At 37.8% G+C, this 19,779-nt stretch overlaps 3 protein-coding genes across 3 annotated transcripts; all 3 read right to left on the reverse strand.

Moving 5' to 3' along the window:
* Window positions 1–666: 666 nt before the first annotated feature.
* LOC146549693 (uncharacterized) lies at window positions 667–4,008 on the reverse strand. The gene has a single exon (XM_085262518.1). The coding sequence runs from the start codon at window positions 3,885–3,887 to the stop codon at window positions 1,557–1,559; it is 2,331 nt and encodes a 776-aa protein (XP_085118644.1). The 5' UTR covers window positions 3,888–4,008; the 3' UTR covers window positions 667–1,556.
* A 2,363-nt stretch (window positions 4,009–6,371) lies between these two features.
* LOC146549694 (uncharacterized) lies at window positions 6,372–9,047 on the reverse strand. The gene has a single exon (XM_085262519.1). It carries the CDS (start codon window positions 8,927–8,929, stop codon window positions 7,298–7,300), a length of 1,632 nt encoding a protein of 543 aa, XP_085118645.1. The 5' UTR covers window positions 8,930–9,047; the 3' UTR covers window positions 6,372–7,297.
* Window positions 9,048–11,410: 2,363 nt separating this feature from the next.
* On the reverse strand, window positions 11,411–19,332 carry LOC146549695 (uncharacterized). The gene is made up of 2 exons (XM_085263313.1): window positions 17,379–19,332; window positions 11,411–13,965 (listed from the first exon to the last, which is right to left on the reverse strand). The coding sequence occupies exons 1-2, from the start codon at window positions 19,197–19,199 to the stop codon at window positions 12,337–12,339; spliced, it is 3,450 nt and encodes a 1,149-aa protein (XP_085119439.1). The 5' UTR covers window positions 19,200–19,332; the 3' UTR covers window positions 11,411–12,336.
* Between the last annotated feature and the right edge of the window lie 447 nt (window positions 19,333–19,779).

The raw sequence follows: 19,779 nt of genomic DNA on the forward strand, positions 1-19,779 counted from the left end.
TTGCACCTATGGACGCCATGAGCTAGACTACCTGGGCACCATTTCACAATTGACCTAAACTGTACCTGTTTACAACTGCACCTAGATTAAAACACAAGTTGACTATCTACATGTGTTTAATTTTAATTTTAATTTTTTTTTGTGTCTCGTTAAAAGCCATTGAAAAGAGCACAAAATCTCATCATTCTGTACTTAAAACATACAGAATCTGTTAAAGATACACAATATTTCATGTGAATTTAAAGCTAAAATAACGGGTTTTTTTCATTTATTATCCCAAAGGAATACAGTGATGGAAATAAATTATGTGATCGTTAGTTTAAGTTATTTTGCAATATTTTTCTGACACTATTTTTCTGACATTGGTTTTACCAATCTTTAAACTTGTTTTTATTTTTACAGAGTATCTCTGCATACAAGATACCCTTTGCTTTAAATTTAAAGCAGATACATTAAAATATCTAAAGTTAATTTAAAGCAAATACAGAAATGCAACAAAAGTGGGGTACAAAACAACCTTGATGCAAACTTAAAACCACAGATAAAGAAAAGAACAGACTAGCCCACAAAAATAGCATATTTCCAAACCTTTTGCTAACAATCAAATAATCAAACTGCACAAAGCTTTAAATCCTTTCAAAGTTTCTTTTTTATTTCATCAGCAAATTATGTTAATTAAAGCTCATGCTAAGAAAAGTTTCCAACTGAGTTCAAGAAAATGGAGAAAACCTCCATTAATCTTATAATCAACCATACAAAGAAGATGGAAAAGCAATAGAGAATGCACTGATGCATGCTCAGGCATCCAGGTAAGTAAATCCCAAAAGGCTGAATCTGTTGATCTGGACGTAGCGTTTTCAATGGGAGAAACATTCTCCTTCAGTCACTTGGATGAGTGAGGAAACATTTCTCCCACTGAAAACGCTACGTCCAGATCAACAGATTCAACCTTTTGGAATCTAGAATGCAAATGATGGTTGATAAATAGCTATGTATGCAATGTGACCACTGGCTAAGTTAGGCCAATGCATAGCCAGTGGCCTCAAGGAACTTTATATTGCATGGTAAAGACCCTGCAATATAAAAGAAACCCCAAACAATCTAACGATCCCCTCTGAGCAAGCACTTGGCGACAGCGGGAAGGAAAAACTCCCTTTTAAGAGGAAGAAACCTTCGGAAGAACCAGGCTCAGGAAGGGGCAGCCATCCTCCACGACTGGTTGGGGCATAGATGGTACAAAACATGGACATAGCTTGTTCGTTGGAAACTTGAAGCCAATACAGAAGAACCTTAAGTGTACATTCAGTCTGAAGTCTACCAGATGGCAACAGCTAGCCTGATGCAAACCTATAGAAATCTATAGGAAAACAGCTTTCTTTCTTGATCCACTCCTCCTTAGCACATCTGGTTTTTGAAGACTGGAGTTGGACACCCCTGTTCTATATTGTCTATGGGGCTTGAGGGGAAAGAGTTGTAGTGGTGTATATACATGGGATGTCGAAAGATGGGAGTGGGGAAGAAATGCTCCGTTCCCCTTACTTACTGCAAACTGCCTTTCAGAAATGGGGATAGATGTAGTCAGAAAATGCTAAATACAAGGCAGCACCTTGGAGCCATGTTGTCCATCCCCCATGATCCTCCACGTCTCTGGGTTGAAACGTCTGCTCTTGTGGAGTTTCCATGTGAGATGAACTTTCTGTAGGGATGTCCTTGTTTTTCTCCTCCAGGTCTGTAGTTTCGCTTGTTTTAATCCTCTCTTCCTTTTCAGTTGACTCATTGGATTCAGGTGTGAGCTCAAAACTACTTTGATGGGGTTCACCTTTATCAAGCTCTTGCATTTCTTTTTGCAGAGCCTGTTCATTTTGTCTCATTTCCTTCTGACAATCAGCCAACTTTTTGGTAAGCTCCTGGACTTCCTGTTCCAGAGCGTTGTTTTGTTCCTCTATTCTGTTACTCTCTTCTTCAAAGGATTTGAGTTCTTGCAAAACAGATTTGAGCTCCTTAACTTCTTCCTGAATAGCAATGTTTTTTGCTTCAATGTCTTGTTTCAGGTCTTGGTTTTGATTGTTCAGAGACTCATTTTCCTGTTTTGATTCCTCATACAGTTCCTTAAAATCTTTGAAATTTTCCAGGCTTGCGTTTGCCTCATGGATGTCAGTTTGGAGAGCCTGGATTTGCTGTCTCATTTTAACTTCTTCATTTTGAAAAGTCTGTTTCAGGTCACACATGCTCTGTATTATAGCATCATTTTCTGACCTGAGTGCCTGGTTGTCCGTTTGGAGATCTTTAACTTTTTCCTGCAATGCCAGCTTCTCCATTTCATACTCTTCACGGTTACGGTGCATTCTTTCTTCCAGAGGCTGTTCATTTTGTCTCATTTCCTTCTGACAATCAGCCAACTTTTTGGTAAGCTCCTGGACTTCCTGTTCCAGAGCGTTGTTTTGTTCCTTTATTCTGTTACTCTCTTCTTCAAAGGATTTGAGTTCTTGCAAAACAGATTTGAGCTCCTTAACTTCTTCCTGAATAGCAATGTTTTTTGCTTCAATTTCTTGTTTCAGGTCTTGGTTTTGATTGTTCAGAGACTCATTTTCCTGTTTTGATTCCTCATACAGTTCCTTAAAATCTTTGAAATTTTCCAGGCTTGCGTTTGCCTCATGGATGTCAGTTTGGAGAGCCTGGATTTGCTGTCTCATTTTAACTTCTTCATTTTGAAAAGTCTGTTTCAGGTCACACATGCTCTGTATTATAGCATCATTTTCTGACCTGAGTGCCTGGTTGTCCGTTTGGAGATCTTTAACTTTTTCCTGCAATGCCAGCTTCTCCATTTCATACTCTTCACGGTTACGGTGCATTCTTTCTTCCAGAACCTGTTCATTTTGTCTCATTTCCTTCTGACAATCAGCCAACTTTTTGGTAAGCTCCTGGACTTCCTGTTCCAGAGCGTTGTTTTGTTCCTTTATTCTGTTACTCTCTTCTTCAAAGGATTTGAGTCCTTGCAAAACAGATTTGAGCTCCTTAACTTCTTCCTGAATAGCAATGTTTTTTGCTTCAATTTCTTGTTTCAGGTCTTGGTTTTGATTGTTCAGAGACTCATTTTCCTGTTTTGATTCCTCATACAGTTCCTTAAAATCTTTGAAATTTTCCAGGCTTGCGTTTGCCTCATGGATGTCATTTTGAAGAGCCTGGATTTGCTGTCTCATTTTATCTTTTTCATTTTGAAAAGTCTGTTTCAAGTAAAACATGCTCTGTATTATAGCATCATTGTCTAATCTGTATGCCTGGTTGTCCCATTGGAGATCTTTAACTTTTTCCTGCAATGCCAGCTTCTCCATTTCATACTCTTCACGGTTACGGTGCATTCTTTCTTCCAGAGCCTGTTCATTTTGTCTCATTTTATCTTTTTCATTTTGAAAAGTCTGTTTCAGGTCACACATGCTCTGTATTATAGCATCATTGTCTAATCTGTATGCCTGGTTGTCCCATTGGAGATCTTCAACTTTTTCCTGCAATGCCAGCTTCTCCATTTCATACTCTTCGTGTTTACAAGGCATTTTTAAGTTGTTTTTAAGTTGCTCCAGAGCACTTTTCCATTCTTGATCATTTTGTTCATAAGCACTCTCCTTTGCTTGAACTTGTTGTCTCAAAGCTTGATTTTCACACTGCAAATTGGCAACACAATTGTTCAGCTCTGAATTCTCCAAGCAAAGCTTCTCATTTTGTAGTTGTAGTTCCCTTTTGTTCTTGTTTTTAGAAAACCCATATTCTTTGAGAAGCAGTTCAATGGTTTTTCGGAGGTTTTCGTTCTCATCTTTGAATTCCCTCACTTGCTGGCGAAGGTTTACATTCTCTTCCATCACATCACTGGAAATGGAGGGGGACTCAGACATTTTTGTAATTTAACTAAAGTTAAAATCTACTACTACTTACAACAGTGCTAACTGTGTTCCTTGTTCACTTCAAAAAAGTGTCTCAAATTACAGTCAAGCGTATAAGCTGTTTGCCTCTTCAGTGAGGTTGTAACTGAATGGACACAGGGTTTGGGTTACTTATATAGATTTCAGATCAAAGGAATTCTAATAGAATGTGATGAGTCATGCTGATGTCATAAGAAACATGTGATGTCACAATGAACATGTCAGATGAAATGATGGAAAAAATAACAATAGCATTGTCTGGTAAATTGATTAATGATTCCATGATCTTTGAACCTGCAATGGACTTTATTAAAAAATGTAACAAGTGAATTAAATGTTTTTAGATAAATGTGTATTTTAATGAAAATTTGCTGAGCTCTTTTGTGCAGGATTGTTATGTGTGCATTGTGCCACATTTAAATCTGGCACAATGTAGACTTTACTTTAAAAATAAAGTAAAACAATTTATGATAAAGTTTAAAAAGTTCTTTATTGGCCTTTCACTGCTCTAATTTCTGAAAGACAGAAATTAGAAATTTGTATCAGCAGTGTCATCCTCTGAATGCTTCATCACACTGTGAGTTATGTTTTTATCCTTCAAGACTGAGCTGATGGAGAACAGGTTTTTTTTTTTAAATGTATTTATTTTACTTAAATTCACCAAGTCATCATCATTACCTCAACTTGAGTTCATAGATGATCCAGTTTTAGTTTTTTTGTTATTAAATGTCCCCCTCTGTCCCTACACGTGAAACCCTGTTAAAAATCAAGATTGCTCTAAACGATCCAAGGACATATAAATGTCATCTGTGTGTGTAGCAATTTCTTAAATAAGCATATTAAATAATATTAAATTAATGCACAGTTGAAAGGATTCAGGTCTTTTCTACCTTTTTTTTTTTTTTTTAATTCAGTCATATTGTATGATTCTTTCATTTTCTGTAATTCTCTATCATTTTTTTTGCCTGAAGAACATATTGAGGAGCCAGGATTTTGTGATGCATTTGAGCTTTTTCCTGCTGAAAGTCGCTTTGCAGCTCACACATGCTTTGATTTTCCTGTCTGAAAAATATTTGCAGACCAGTGCTTTACTGAAAAGACATCTGGTTATAAGCTCATGTTTTACCAACTAATGTTTTATATGACAGACCTAAAACTCACACTTTTGCTCTGATAAACAGTTCGGCTACATTCTCACATCATATCGTTTATTTGCTGGGTGTGACAACTAAGTACCCCTTCAAAGGACGTTTTGGTAACAGCAGCTAACGGTGTCAAAAACAGCAGCACTTACTGAGAGAAATCCTGAAGAACTCAGCTCAGTATCATTGTCATCAGACAGAAGTAAGCTTCTTTAACAAAGTAACAGAAACACACCGGCCATCTGCAGTCATTATGGGGTACAGAGGGTTAAGTCTGACATCACCATCTTCAAATTCCTCAAATATGAGCGATGCCTCTCATGTACTCATTTTTAATCTTGTTCATTCTGCTTACTTTATATGAATATGGTAGCATTTTCAATTCCTCCACTTCCGCCTCGACTTCCTGTCTTTCTGTTAGTGGCACCATGTCCAAACCATGGATGACAGCAGCTCTGACTATCACTTTCTAAGTCTTCCCTTTTATGTCTTGCTGCTCATTCATCATGCTTACACCTGTCACAAGTCACCACTAATACTTGTCTTCATCCTGTCTGCATCCTCTTTTTTACGTCTCTTCTGGACTGTCCATTGCTTAGGATGGTTGACCCCAGATATTTAAACGCATCTACCTTTGCTACCTTTGTTCTTTGCAACTTTACTGTTACACCTGCTCTCTCTAATTCACACTCGTGTATTCTGACCTTCGTTCCTCTTGTCTCCAGTGTATACCATCACGTCTCCAGGCTCTTTTACACCTGCTCCTTATTCTTCTACAGATCACAATGTCATCTGCAAATATCAGGTATACCATGGCCTTGTGCGACTCGAACCAAAATGAGTACATTTAATCCAAAGCAAATAACCCCAGGCAAACAGATAAGTGTGGGTGAGGAGCTGGCTAAGATGGGACAATGACTTTTAGCCATTTTTCCCTGTGAAGGAAAAAAGATTTCAAACTTGCATGTATATCTTCTCGCCAATAGTATTAGATACAAATAAGGCTTTCATGAAAACACTGAATAAAAATGATACATATTTGCTAAATTAGGATAAAATAGAAGGCACAGAGTGATACTAAATGGAGAGCCATTTGTAAACCGTAAGAGTCTCTTCTAAGGGAACAAAGAGCAAAAACAGCCAAACAGCAGCTACATTAAAGTATTTAAAGTTAATTTAAATGAAATAAAGAAATGCAACTAAAGTGGGGTACAAAAAACTTAAAACCACAGATACAGATAAGAACACACTGTCTCACTAAAGTAGCATATTCTCCAAACCTTTGTTAAAATCAAATAAGCAAACAGTACAAAGCTTTAAACTGTTTCACAATTTCTTTTTATTTTATCATGAAATTATGTTAAAGCTCATGCTAAGAAAAGTTTCCAACTGAGTTCAAGAAAATGGAGAAAACCTCCATTAATCTTATAATCAACCATACAAAGAAGATGGAAAAGCAATAGAGAATGCACTGATGCATGCTCAGGCATCCAGGTAAGTAAATCCCAAAAGGCTGAATCTGTTGATCTGGACGTAGCGTTTTCAATGGGAGAAACATTCTCCTTCAGTCACTTGGATGAGTGAGGAAACATTTCTCCCACTGAAAACGCTACGTCCAGATCAACAGATTCAACCTTTTGGAATCTAGAATGCAAATGATGGTTGATAAATAGCTATGTATGCAATGTGACCACTGGCTAAGTTAGGCCAATGCATAGCCAGTGGCCTCAAGGAACTTTATATTGCATGGTAAAGACCCTGCAATATAAAAGAAACCCCAAACAATCTAACGATCCCCTCTGAGCAAGCACTTGGCGACAGCGGGAAGGAAAAACTCCCTTTTAAGAGGAAGAAACCTTCGGAAGAACCAGGCTCAGGAAGGGGCAGCCATCTTCCACGACTGGTTGGGGCATAGATGGTACAAAACATGGACATAGCTTGTTCGTTGGAAACTTGAAGCCAATACAGAAGAACCTTAAGTGTACATTCAGTCTGAAGTCTACCAGATGGCAACAGCTAGCCTGATGCAAACCTATAGAAATCTATAGGAAAACAGCTTTCTTTCTTGATCCACTCCTCCTTAGCACATCTGGTTTTTGAAGACTGGAGTTGGACACCCCTGTTCTATATTGTCTATGGGGCTTGAGGGGAAAGAGTTGTAGTGGTGTATATACATGGGATGTCGAAAGATGGGAGTGGGGAAGAAATGCTCCGTTCCCCTTACTTACTGCAAACTGCCTTTCAGAAATGGGGATAGATGTAGTCAGAAAATGCTAAATACAAGGCAGCACCTTGGAGCCATGTTGTCCATCCCCCATGATCCTCCACGTCTCTGGGTTGAAACGTCTGCTCTTGTGGAGTTTCCATGTGAGATGAACTTTCTGTAGGGATGTCCTTGTTTTTCTCCTCCAGGTCTGTAGTTTCGCTTGTTTTAATCCTCTCTTCCTTTTCAGTTGACTCATTGGATTCAGGTGTGAGCTCAAAACTACTTTGATGGGGTTCACCTTTATCAAGCTCTTGCATTTCTTTTTGCAGAGGCTGTTCATTTTGTCTCATTTCCTTCTGACAATCAGCCAACTTTTTGGTAAGCTCCTGGACTTCCTGTTCCAGAGCGTTGTTTTGTTCCTTTATTCTGTTACTCTCTTCTTCAAAGGATTTGAGTTCTTGCAAAACAGATTTGAGCTCCTTAACTTCTTCCTGAATAGCAATGTTTTTTGCTTCAATTTCTTGTTTCAGGTCTTGGTTTTGATTGTTCAGAGACTCATTTTCCTGTTTTGATTCCTCATACAGTTCCTTAAAATCTTTGAAATTTTCCAGGCTTGCGTTTGCCTCATGGATGTCAGTTTGGAGAGCCTGGATTTGCTGTCTCATTTTAACTTCTTCATTTTGAAAAGTCTGTTTCAGGTCACACATGCTCTGTATTATAGCATCATTTTCTGACCTGAGTGCCTGGTTGTCCGTTTGGAGATCTTTAACTTTTTCCTGCAATGCCAGCTTCTCCATTTCATACTCTTCACGGTTACGGTGCATTCTTTCTTCCAGAGCCTGTTCATTTTGTCTCATTTCCTTCTGACAATCAGCCAACTTTTTGGTAAGCTCCTGGACTTCCTGTTCCAGAGCGTTGTTTTGTTCCTTTATTCTGTTACTCTCTTCTTCAAAGGATTTGAGTCCTTGCAAAACAGATTTGAGCTCCTTAACTTCTTCCTGAATAGCAATGTTTTTTGCTTCAATTTCTTGTTTCAGGTCTTGGTTTTGATTGTTCAGAGACTCATTTTCCTGTTTTGATTCCTCATACAGTTCCTTAAAATCTTTGAAATTTTCCAGGCTTGCGTTTGCCTCATGGATGTCAGTTTGAAGAGCCTGGATTTGCTGTCTCATTTTATCTTTTTCATTTTGAAAAGTCTGTTTCAAGTCAAACATGCTCTGTATTATAGCATTATTGTCTAATCTGTATGCCTGGTTGTCCCATTGGAGATCTTCAACTTTTTCCTGCAATGCCAGCTTCTCCATTTCATACTCTTCGTGTTTACAAGGCATTTTTAAGTTGTTTTTAAGTTGCTCCAGAGCACTTTTCCATTCTTGATCATTTTGTTCATAAGCACTCTCCTTTGCTTGAACTTGTTGTCTCAAAGCTTGATTTTCACACTGCAAATTGGCAACACAATTGTTCAGCTCTGAATTCTCCAAGCAAAGCTTCTCATTTTGTAGTTGTAGTTCCCTTTTTTTCTTGTTTTTAGAAAACCCATATTCTTTGAGAAGCAGTTCAATGGTTTTTCGGAGGTTTTCGTTCTCATTTTTGAATTCCCTCACTTGCTGGCGAAGGTTTACATTCTCTTCCATCACATCACTGGAAATGGAGGGGGACTCAGACATTTTTGTAATTTAACTAAAGTTAAAATCTACTACTACTTACAACAGTGCTAACTGTGTTCCTTGTTCACTTCAAAAAAGTGTCTCAAATTACAGTCAAGCGTATAAGCTGTTTGCCTCTTCAGTGAGGTTGTAACTGAATGGACACAGGGTTTGGGTTACTTATATAGATTTCAGATCAAAGGAATTCTAATAGAATGTGATGAGTCATGCTGATGTCATAAGAAACATGTGATGTCACAATGAACATGTCAGATGAAATGATGGAAAAAATAACAATAGCATTGTCTGGTAAATTGATTAATGATTCCATGATCTTTGAACCTGCAATGGACTTTATTAAAAAATGTAACAAGTGAATTAAATGTTTTTAGATAAATGTGTATTTTAATGAAAATTTGCTGAGCTCTTTTGTGCAGGATTGTTATGTGTGCATTGTGCCACATTTAAATCTGGCACAATGTAGACTTTACTTTAAAAATAAAGTAAAACAATTTATGATAAAGTTTAAAAAGTTCTTTATTGGCCTTTCACTGCTCTAATTTCTGAAAGACAGAAATTAGAAATTTGTATCAGCAGTGTCATCCTCTGAATGCTTCATCACACTGTGAGTTATGTTTTTATCCTTCAAGACTGAGCTGACGGAGAACAGGTTTTTTTTAATGTATTTATTTTACTTAAATTCACCAAGTCATCATCATTACCTCAACTTGAGTTCATAGATGATCCAGTTTTAGTTTTTTTGTTATTAAATGTCCCCCTCTGTCCCTACACGTGAAACCCTGTTAAAAATCAAGATTGCTCTAAACGATCCAAGGACATATAAATGTCATCTGTGTGTGTAGCAATTTCTTAAATAAGCATATTAAATAATATTAAATTAATGCACAGTTGAAAGGATTCAGGTCTTTTCTACCTTTTTTTTTTTTTTTTAATTCAGTCATATTGTATGATTCTTTCATTTTCTGTAATTCTCTATCATTTTTTTTGCCTGAAGAACATATTGAGGAGCCAGGATTTTGTGATGCATTTGAGCTTTTTCCTGCTGAAAGTCGCTTTGCAGCTCACACATGCTTTGATTTTCCTGTCTGAAAAATATTTGCAGACCAGTGCTTTACTGAAAAGACATCTGGTTATAAGCTCATGTTTTACCAACTAATGTTTTATATGACAGACCTAAAACTCACACTTTTGCTCTGATAAACAGTTCGGCTACATTCTCACATCATATCGTTTATTTGCTGGGTGTGACAACTAAGTACCCCTTCAAAGGACGTTTTGGTAACAGCAGCTAACGGTGTCAAAAACAGCAGCACTTACTGAGAGAAATCCTGAAGAACTCAGCTCAGTATCATTGTCATCAGACAGAAGTAAGCTTCTTTAACAAAGTAACAGAAACACACCGGCCATCTGCAGTCATTATGGGGTACAGAGGGTTAAGTCTGACATCACCATCTTCAAATTCCTCAAATATGAGCGATGCCTCTCATGTACTCATTTTTAATCTTGTTCATTCTGCTTACTTTATATGAATATGGTAGCATTTTCAATTCCTCCACTTCCGCCTCGACTTCCTGTCTTTCTGTTAGTGGCACCATGTCCAAACCATGGATGACAGCAGCTCTGACTATCACTTTCTAAGTCTTCCCTTTTATGTCTTGCTGCTCATTCATCATGCTTACACCTGTCACAAGTCACCACTAATACTTGTCTTCATCCTGTCTGCATCCTCTTTTTTTACGTCTCTTCTGGACTGTCCATTGCTTAGGATGGTTGACCCCAGATATTTAAACGCATCTACCTTTGCTACCTTTGTTCTTTGCAACTTTACTGTTACACCTGCTCTCTCTAATTCACACTCGTGTATTCTGACCTTCGTTCCTCTTGTCTCCAGTGTATACCATCACGTCTCCAGGCTCTTTTACACCTGCTCCTTATTCTTCTACAGATCACAATGTCATCTGCAAATATCAGGTATACCATGGCCTTGTGCGACTCGAACCAAAATGAGTACATTTAATCCAAAGCAAATAACCCCAGGCAAACAGATAAGTGTGGGTGAGGAGCTGGCTAAGATGGGACAATGACTTTTAGCCATTTTTCCCTGTGAAGGAAAAAAGATTTCAAACTTGCATGTATATCTTCTCGCCAATAGTATTAGATACAAATAAGGCTTTCATGAAAACACTGAATAAAAATGATACATATTTGCTAAATTAGGATAAAATAGAAGGCACAGAGTGATACTAAATGGAGAGCCATTTGTAAACCGTAAGAGTCTCTTCTAAGGGAACAAAGAGCAAAAACAGCCAAACAGCAGCTACATTAAAGTATTTAAAGTTAATTTAAATGAAATAAAGAAATGCAACTAAAGTGGGGTACAAAAAACTTAAAACCACAGATACAGATAAGAACACACTGTCTCACTAAAGTAGCATATTCTCCAAACCTTTGTTAAAATCAAATAAGCAAACAGTACAAAGCTTTAAACTGTTTCACAATTTCTTTTTATTTTATCATGAAATTATGTTAAAGCTCATGCTAAGAAAAGTTTCCAACTGAGTTCAAGAAAATGGAGAAAACCTCCATTAATCTTATAATCAACCATACAAAGAAGATGGAAAAGCAATAGAGAATGCACTGATGCATGCTCAGGCATCCAGGTAAGTAAATCCCAAAAGGCTGAATCTGTTGATCTGGACGTAGCGTTTTCAATGGGAGAAACATTCTCCTTCAGTCACTTGGATGAGTGAGGAAACATTTCTCCCACTGAAAACGCTACGTCCAGATCAACAGATTCAACCTTTTGGAATCTAGAATGCAAATGATGGTTGATAAATAGCTATGTATGCAATGTGACCACTGGCTAAGTTAGGCCAATGCATAGCCAGTGGCCTCAAGGAACTTTATATTGCATGGTAAAGACCCTGCAATATAAAAGAAACCCCAAACAATCTAACGATCCCCTCTGAGCAAGCACTTGGCGACAGCGGGAAGGAAAAACTCCCTTTTAAGAGGAAGAAACCTTCGGAAGAACCAGGCTCAGGAAGGGGCAGCCATCTTCCACGACTGGTTGGGGCATAGATGGTACAAAACATGGACATAGCTTGTTCGTTGGAAACTTGAAGCCAATACAGAAGAACCTTAAGTGTACATTCAGTCTGAAGTCTACCAGATGGCAACAGCTAGCCTGATGCAAACCTATAGAAATCTATAGGAAAACAGCTTTCTTTCTTGATCCACTCCTCCTTAGCACATCTGGTTTTTGAAGACTGGAGTTGGACACCCCTGTTCTATATTGTCTATGGGGCTTGAGGGGAAAGAGTTGTAGTGGTGTATATACATGGGATGTCGAAAGATGGGAGTGGGGAAGAAATGCTCCGTTCCCCTTACTTACTGCAAACTGCCTTTCAGAAATGGGGATAGATGTAGTCAGAAAATGCTAAATACAAGGCAGCACCTTGGAGCCATGTTGTCCATCCCCCATGATCCTCCACGTCTCTGGGTTGAAACGTCTGCTCTTGTGGAGTTTCCATGTGAGATGAACTTTCTGTAGGGATGTCCTTGTTTTTCTCCTCCAGGTCTGTAGTTTCGCTTGTTTTAATCCTCTCTTCCTTTTCAGTTGACTCATTGGATTCAGGTGTGAGCTCAAAACTACTTTGATGGGGTTCACCTTTATCAAGCTCTTGCATTTCTTTTTGCAGAGGCTGTTCATTTTGTCTCATTTCCTTCTGACAATCAGCCAACTTTTTGGTAAGCTCCTGGACTTCCTGTTCCAGAGCGTTGTTTTGTTCCTTTATTCTGTTACTCTCTTCTTCAAAGGATTTGAGTTCTTGCAAAACAGATTTGAGCTCCTTAACTTCTTCCTGAATAGCAATGTTTTTTGCTTCAATTTCTTGTTTCAGGTCTTGGTTTTGATTGTTCAGAGACTCATTTTCCTGTTTTGATTCCTCATACAGTTCCTTAAAATCTTTGAAATTTTCCAGGCTTGCGTTTGCCTCATGGATGTCAGTTTGGAGAGCCTGGATTTGCTGTCTCATTTTAACTTCTTCATTTTGAAAAGTCTGTTTCAGGTCACACATGCTCTGTATTATAGCATCATTTTCTGACCTGAGTGCCTGGTTGTCCGTTTGGAGATCTTTAACTTTTTCCTGCAATGCCAGCTTCTCCATTTCATACTCTTCACGGTTACGGTGCATTCTTTCTTCCAGAGCCTGTTCATTTTGTCTCATTTCCTTCTGACAATCAGCCAACTTTTTGGTAAGCTCCTGGACTTCCTGTTCCAGAGCGTTGTTTTGTTCCTTTATTCTGTTACTCTCTTCTTCAAAGGATTTGAGTCCTTGCAAAACAGATTTGAGCTCCTTAACTTCTTCCTGAATAGCAATGTTTTTTGCTTCAATTTCTTGTTTCAGGTCTTGGTTTTGATTGTTCAGAGACTCATTTTCCTGTTTTGATTCCTCATACAGTTCCTTAAAATCTTTGAAATTTTCCAGGCTTGCGTTTGCCTCATGGATGTCAGTTTGAAGAGCCTGGATTTGCTGTCTCATTTTATCTTTTTCATTTTGAAAAGTCTGTTTCAAGTCAAACATGCTCTGTATTATAGCATTATTGTCTAATCTGTATGCCTGGTTGTCCCATTGGAGATCTTCAACTTTTTCCTGCAATGCCAGCTTCTCCATTTCATACTCTTCGTGTTTACAAGGCATTTTTAAGTTGTTTTTAAGTTGCTCCAGAGCACTTTTCCATTCTTGATCATTTTGTTCATAAGCACTCTCCTTTGCTTGAACTTGTTGTCTCAAAGCTTGATTTTCACACTGCAAATTGGCAACACAATTGTTCAGCTCTGAATTCTCCAAGCAAAGCTTCTCATTTTGTAGTTGTAGTTCCCTTTTTTTCTTGTTTTTAGAAAACCCATATTCTTTGAGAAGCAGTTCAATGGTTTTTCGGAGGTTTTCGTTCTCATTTTTGAATTCCCTCACTTGCTGGCGAAGGTTTACATTCTCTTCCATCACATCACTGGAAATGGAGGGGGACTCAGACATTTTTGTAATTTAACTAAAGTTAAAATCTACTACTACTTACAACAGTGCTAACTGTGTTCCTTGTTCACTTCAAAAAAGTGTCTCAAATTACAGTCAAGCGTATAAGCTGTTTGCCTCTTCAGTGAGGTTGTAACTGAATGGACACAGGGTTTGGGTTACTTATATAGATTTCAGATCAAAGGAATTCTAATAGAATGTGATGAGTCATGCTGATGTCATAAGAAACATGTGATGTCACAATGAACATGTCAGATGAAATGATGGAAAAAATAACAATAGCATTGTCTGGTAAATTGATTAATGATTCCATGATCTTTGAACCTGCAATGGACTTTATTAAAAAATGTAACAAGTGAATTAAATGTTTTTAGATAAATGTGTATTTTAATGAAAATTTGCTGAGCTCTTTTGTGCAGGATTGTTATGTGTGCATTGTGCCACATTTAAATCTGGCACAATGTAGACTTTACTTTAAAAATAAAGTAAAACAATTTATGATAAAGTTTAAAAAGTTCTTTATTGGCCTTTCACTGCTCTAATTTCTGAAAGACAGAAATTAGAAATTTGTATCAGCAGTGTCATCCTCTGAATGCTTCATCACACTGTGAGTTATGTTTTTATCCTTCAAGACTGAGCTGACGGAGAACAGGTTTTTTTTAATGTATTTATTTTACTTAAATTCACCAAGTCATCATCATTACCTCAACTTGAGTTCATAGATGATCCAGTTTTAGTTTTTTTGTTATTAAATGTCCCCCTCTGTCCCTACACGTGAAACCCTGTTAAAAATCAAGATTGCTCTAAACGATCCAAGGACATATAAATGTCATCTGTGTGTGTAGCAATTTCTTAAATAAGCATATTAAATAATATTAAATTAATGCACAGTTGAAAGGATTCAGGTCTTTTCTACCTTTTTTTTTTTTTTTTAATTCAGTCATATTGTATGATTCTTTCATTTTCTGTAATTCTCTATCATTTTTTTTGCCTGAAGAACATATTGAGGAGCCAGGATTTTGTGATGCATTTGAGCTTTTTCCTGCTGAAAGTCGCTTTGCAGCTCACACATGCTTTGATTTTCCTGTCTGAAAAATATTTGCAGACCAGTGCTTTACTGAAAAGACATCTGGTTATAAGCTCATGTTTTACCAACTAATGTTTTATATGACAGACCTAAAACTCACACTTTTGCTCTGATAAACAGTTCGGCTACATTCTCACATCATATCGTTTATTTGCTGGGTGTGACAACTAAGTACCCCTTCAAAGGACGTTTTGGTAACAGCAGCTAACGGTGTCAAAAACAGCAGCACTTACTGAGAGAAATCCTGAAGAACTCAGCTCAGTATCATTGTCATCAGACAGAAGTAAGCTTCTTTAACAAAGTAACAGAAACACACCGGCCATCTGCAGTCATTATGGGGTACAGAGGGTTAAGTCTGACATCACCATCTTCAAATTCCTCAAATATGAGCGATGCCTCTCATGTACTCATTTTTAATCTTGTTCATTCTGCTTACTTTATATGAATATGGTAGCATTTTCAATTCCTCCACTTCCGCCTCGACTTCCTGTCTTTCTGTTAGTGGCACCATGTCCAAACCATGGATGACAGCAGCTCTGACTATCACTTTCTAAGTCTTCCCTTTTATGTCTTGCTGCTCATTCATCATGCTTACACCTGTCACAAGTCACCACTAATACTTGTCTTCATCCTGTCTGCATCCTCTTTTTTTACGTCTCTTCTGGACTGTCCATTGCTTAGGATGGTTGACCCCAGATATTTAAACGCATCTACCTTTGCTACCTTTGTTCTTTGCAACTTTACTGTTACACCTGCTCTCTCTAATTCACACTCGTGTATTCTGACCTTCGTTCCTCTTGTCTCCAGTGTATACCATCACGTCTCCAGGCTCTTTTACACCTGCTCCTTATTCTTCTACAGATCACAATGTCATCTGCAAATATCAGGTATACCATGGCCTTGTGCGACTCGAACCAAAATGAGTACATTTAATCCAAAGCAAATAACCCCAGGCAAACAGATAAGTGTGGGTGAGGAGCTGGCTAAGATGGGACAATGACTTTTAGCCATTTTTCCCTGTGAAGGAAAAAAGATTTCAAACTTGCATGTATATCTTCTCGCCAATAGTATTAGATACAAATAAGGCTTTCATGAAAACACTGAATAAAAATGATACATATTTGCTAAATTAGGATAAAATAGAAGGCACAGAGTGATACTAAATGGAGAGCCATTTGTAAACCGTAAGAGTCTCTTCTAAGGGAACAAAGAGCAAAAACAGCCAAACAGCAGCTACATTAAAGTATTTAAAGTTAATTTAAATGAAATAAAGAAATGCAACTAAAGTGGGGTACAAAAAACTTAAAACCACAGATACAGATAAGAACACACTGTCTCACTAAAGTAGCATATTCTCCAAACCTTTGTTAAAATCAAATAAGCAAACAGTACAAAGCTTTAAACTGTTTCACAATTTCTTTTTATTTTATCATGAAATTATGTTAAAGCTCATGCTAAGAAAAGTTTCCAACTGAGTTCAAGAAAATGGAGAAAACCTCCATTAATCTTATAATCAACCATACAAAGAAGATGGAAAAGCAATAGAGAATGCACTGATGCATGCTCAGGCATCCAGGTAAGTAAATCCCAAAAGGCTGAATCTGTTGATCTGGACGTAGCGTTTTCAATGGGAGAAACATTCTCCTTCAGTCACTTGGATGAGTGAGGAAACATTTCTCCCACTGAAAACGCTACGTCCAGATCAACAGATTCAACCTTTTGGAATCTAGAATGCAAATGATGGTTGATAAATAGCTATGTATGCAATGTGACCACTGGCTAAGTTAGGCCAATGCATAGCCAGTGGCCTCAAGGAACTTTATATTGCATGGTAAAGACCCTGCAATATAAAAGAAACCCCAAACAATCCAACGATCCCCTCTGAGCAAGCACTTGGCGACAGCGGGAAGGAAAAACTCCCTTTTAAGAGGAAGAAACCTTCGGAAGAACCAGGCTCAGGAAGGGGCAGCCATCTTCCACGACTGGTTGGGGCATAGATGGTACAAAACATGGACATAGCTTGTTCGTTGGAAACTTGAAGCCAATACAGAAGAACCTTAAGTGTACATTCAGTCTGAAGTCTACCAGATGGCAACAGCTAGCCTGATGCAAACCTATAGAAATCTATAGGAAAACAGCTTTCTTTCTTGATCCACTCCTCCTTAGCACATCTGGTTTTTGAAGACTGGAGTTGGACACCCCTGTTCTATATTGTCTATGGGGCTTGAGGGGAAAGAGTTGTAGTGGTGTATATACATGGGATGTCGAAAGATGGGAGTGGGGAAGAAATGCTCCGTTCCCCTTACTTACTGCAAACTGCCTTTCAGAAATGGGGATAGATGTAGTCAGAAAATGCTAAATACAAGGCAGCACCTTGGAGCCATGTTGTCCATCCCCCGTGATCCTCCACGTCTCTGGGTTGAAACGTCTGCTCTTGTGGAGTTTCCATGTGAGATGAACTTTCTGTAGGGATGTCCTTGTTTTTCTCCTCCAGGTCTGTAGTTTCGCTTGTTTTAATCCTCTCTTCCTTTTCAGTTGACTCATTGGATTCAGGTGTGAGCTCAAAACTACTTTGATGGGGTTCACCTTTATCAAGCTCTTGCATTTCTTTTTGCAGAGGCTGTTCATTTTGTCTCATTTCCTTCTGACAATCAGCCAACTTTTTGGTAAGCTCCTGGACTTCCTGTTCCAGAGCGTTGTTTTGTTCCTTTATTCTGTTACTCTCTTCTTCAAAGGATTTGAGTTCTTGCAAAACAGATTTGAGCTCCTTAACTTCTTCCTGAATAGCAATGTTTTTTGCTTCAATTTCTTGTTTCAGGTCTTGGTTTTGATTGTTCAGAGACTCATTTTCCTGTTTTGATTCCTCATACAGTTCCTTAAAATCTTTGAAATTTTCCAGGCTTGCGTTTGCCTCATGGATGTCAGTTTGGAGAGCCTGGATTTGCTGTCTCATTTTAACTTCTTCATTTTGAAAAGTCTGTTTCAGGTCACACATGCTCTGTATTATAGCATCATTTTCTGACCTGAGTGCCTGGTTGTCCGTTTGGAGATCTTTAACTTTTTCCTGCAATGCCAGCTTCTCCATTTCATACTCTTCACGGTTACGGTGCATTCTTTCTTCCAGAGCCTGTTCATTTTGTCTCATTTCCTTCTGACAATCAGCCAACTTTTTGGTAAGCTCCTGGACTTCCTGTTCCAGAGCGTTGTTTTGTTCCTTTATTCTGTTACTCTCTTCTTCAAAGGATTTGAGTCCTTGCAAAACAGATTTGAGCTCCTTAACTTCTTCCTGAATAGCAATGTTTTTTGCTTCAATTTCTTGTTTCAGGTCTTGGTTTTGATTGTTCAGAGACTCATTTTCCTGTTTTGATTCCTCATACAGTTCCTTAAAATCTTTGAAATTTTCCAGGCTTGCGTTTGCCTCATGGATGTCATTTTGAAGAGCCTGGATTTGCTGTCTCATTTTATCTTTTTCATTTTGAAAAGTCTGTTTCAAGTCAAACATGCTCTGTATTATAGCATCATTGTCTAATCTGTATGCCTGGTTGTCCCATTGGAGATCTTTAACTTTTTCCTGCAATGCCAGCTTCTCCATTTCATACTCTTCACGGTTACGGTGCATTCTTTCTTCCAGAGCCTGTTCATTTTGTCTCATTTTATCTTTTTCATTTTGAAAAGTCTGTTTCAGGTCACACATGCTCTGTATTATAGCATCATTGTCTAATCTGTATGCCTGGTTGTCCCATTGGAGATCTTCAACTTTTTCCTGCAATGCCAGCTTCTCCATTTCATACTCTTCGTGTTTACAAGGCATTTTTAAGTTGTTTTTAAGTTGCTCCAGAGCACTTTTCCATTCTTGATCATTTTGTTCATAAGCACTCTCCTTTGCTTGAACTTGTTGTCTCAAAGCTTGATTTTCACACTGCAAATTGGCAACACAATTGTTCAGCTCTGAATTCTCCAAGCAAAGCTTCTCATTTTGTAGTTGTAGTTCCCTTTTGTTCTTGTTTTTAGAAAACCCATATTCTTTGAGAAGCAGTTCAATGGTTTTTCGGAGGTTTTCGTTCTCATTTTTGAATTCCCTCACTTGCTGGCGAAGGTTTACATTCTCTTCCATCACATCACTGGAAATGGAGGGGGACTCAGACATTTTTGTAATTTAACTAAAGTTAAAATCTACTACTACTTACAACAGTGCTAACTGTGTTCCTTGTTCACTTCAAAAAAGTGTCTCAAATTACAGTCAAGCGTATAAGCTGTTTGCCTCTTCAGTGAGGTTGTAACTGAATGGACACAGGGTTTGGGTTACTTATATAGATTTCAGATCAAAGGAATTCTAATAGAATGTGATGAGTCATGCTGATGTCATAAGAAACATGTGATGTCACAATGAACATGTCAGATGAAATGATGGAAAAAATAACAATAGCATTGCCTGGTAAATTGATTAATGATTCCATGATCTTTGAACCTGCAATGGACTTTATTAAAAAATGTAACAAGTGAATTAAATGTTTTTAGATAAATGTGTATTTTAATGAAAATTTGCTGAGCTCTTTTGTGCAGGATTGTTATGTGTGCATTGTGCCACATTTAAATCTGGCACAATGTAGACTTTACTTTAAAAATAAAGTAAAACAATTTATGATAAAGTTTAAAAAGTTCTTTATTGGCCTTTCACTGCTCTAATTTCTGAAAGACAGAAATTAGAAATTTGTATCAGCAGTGTC

Source organism: Mchenga conophoros, linkage group LG22 (assembly GCF_057382185.1).
Source record: "Mchenga conophoros isolate Kocher_MC1m ecotype Shallow Benthic linkage group LG22, M_conophoros_male_GT1.1, whole genome shotgun sequence".
NCBI lineage: Eukaryota > Metazoa > Chordata > Actinopteri > Cichliformes > Cichlidae > Mchenga > Mchenga conophoros.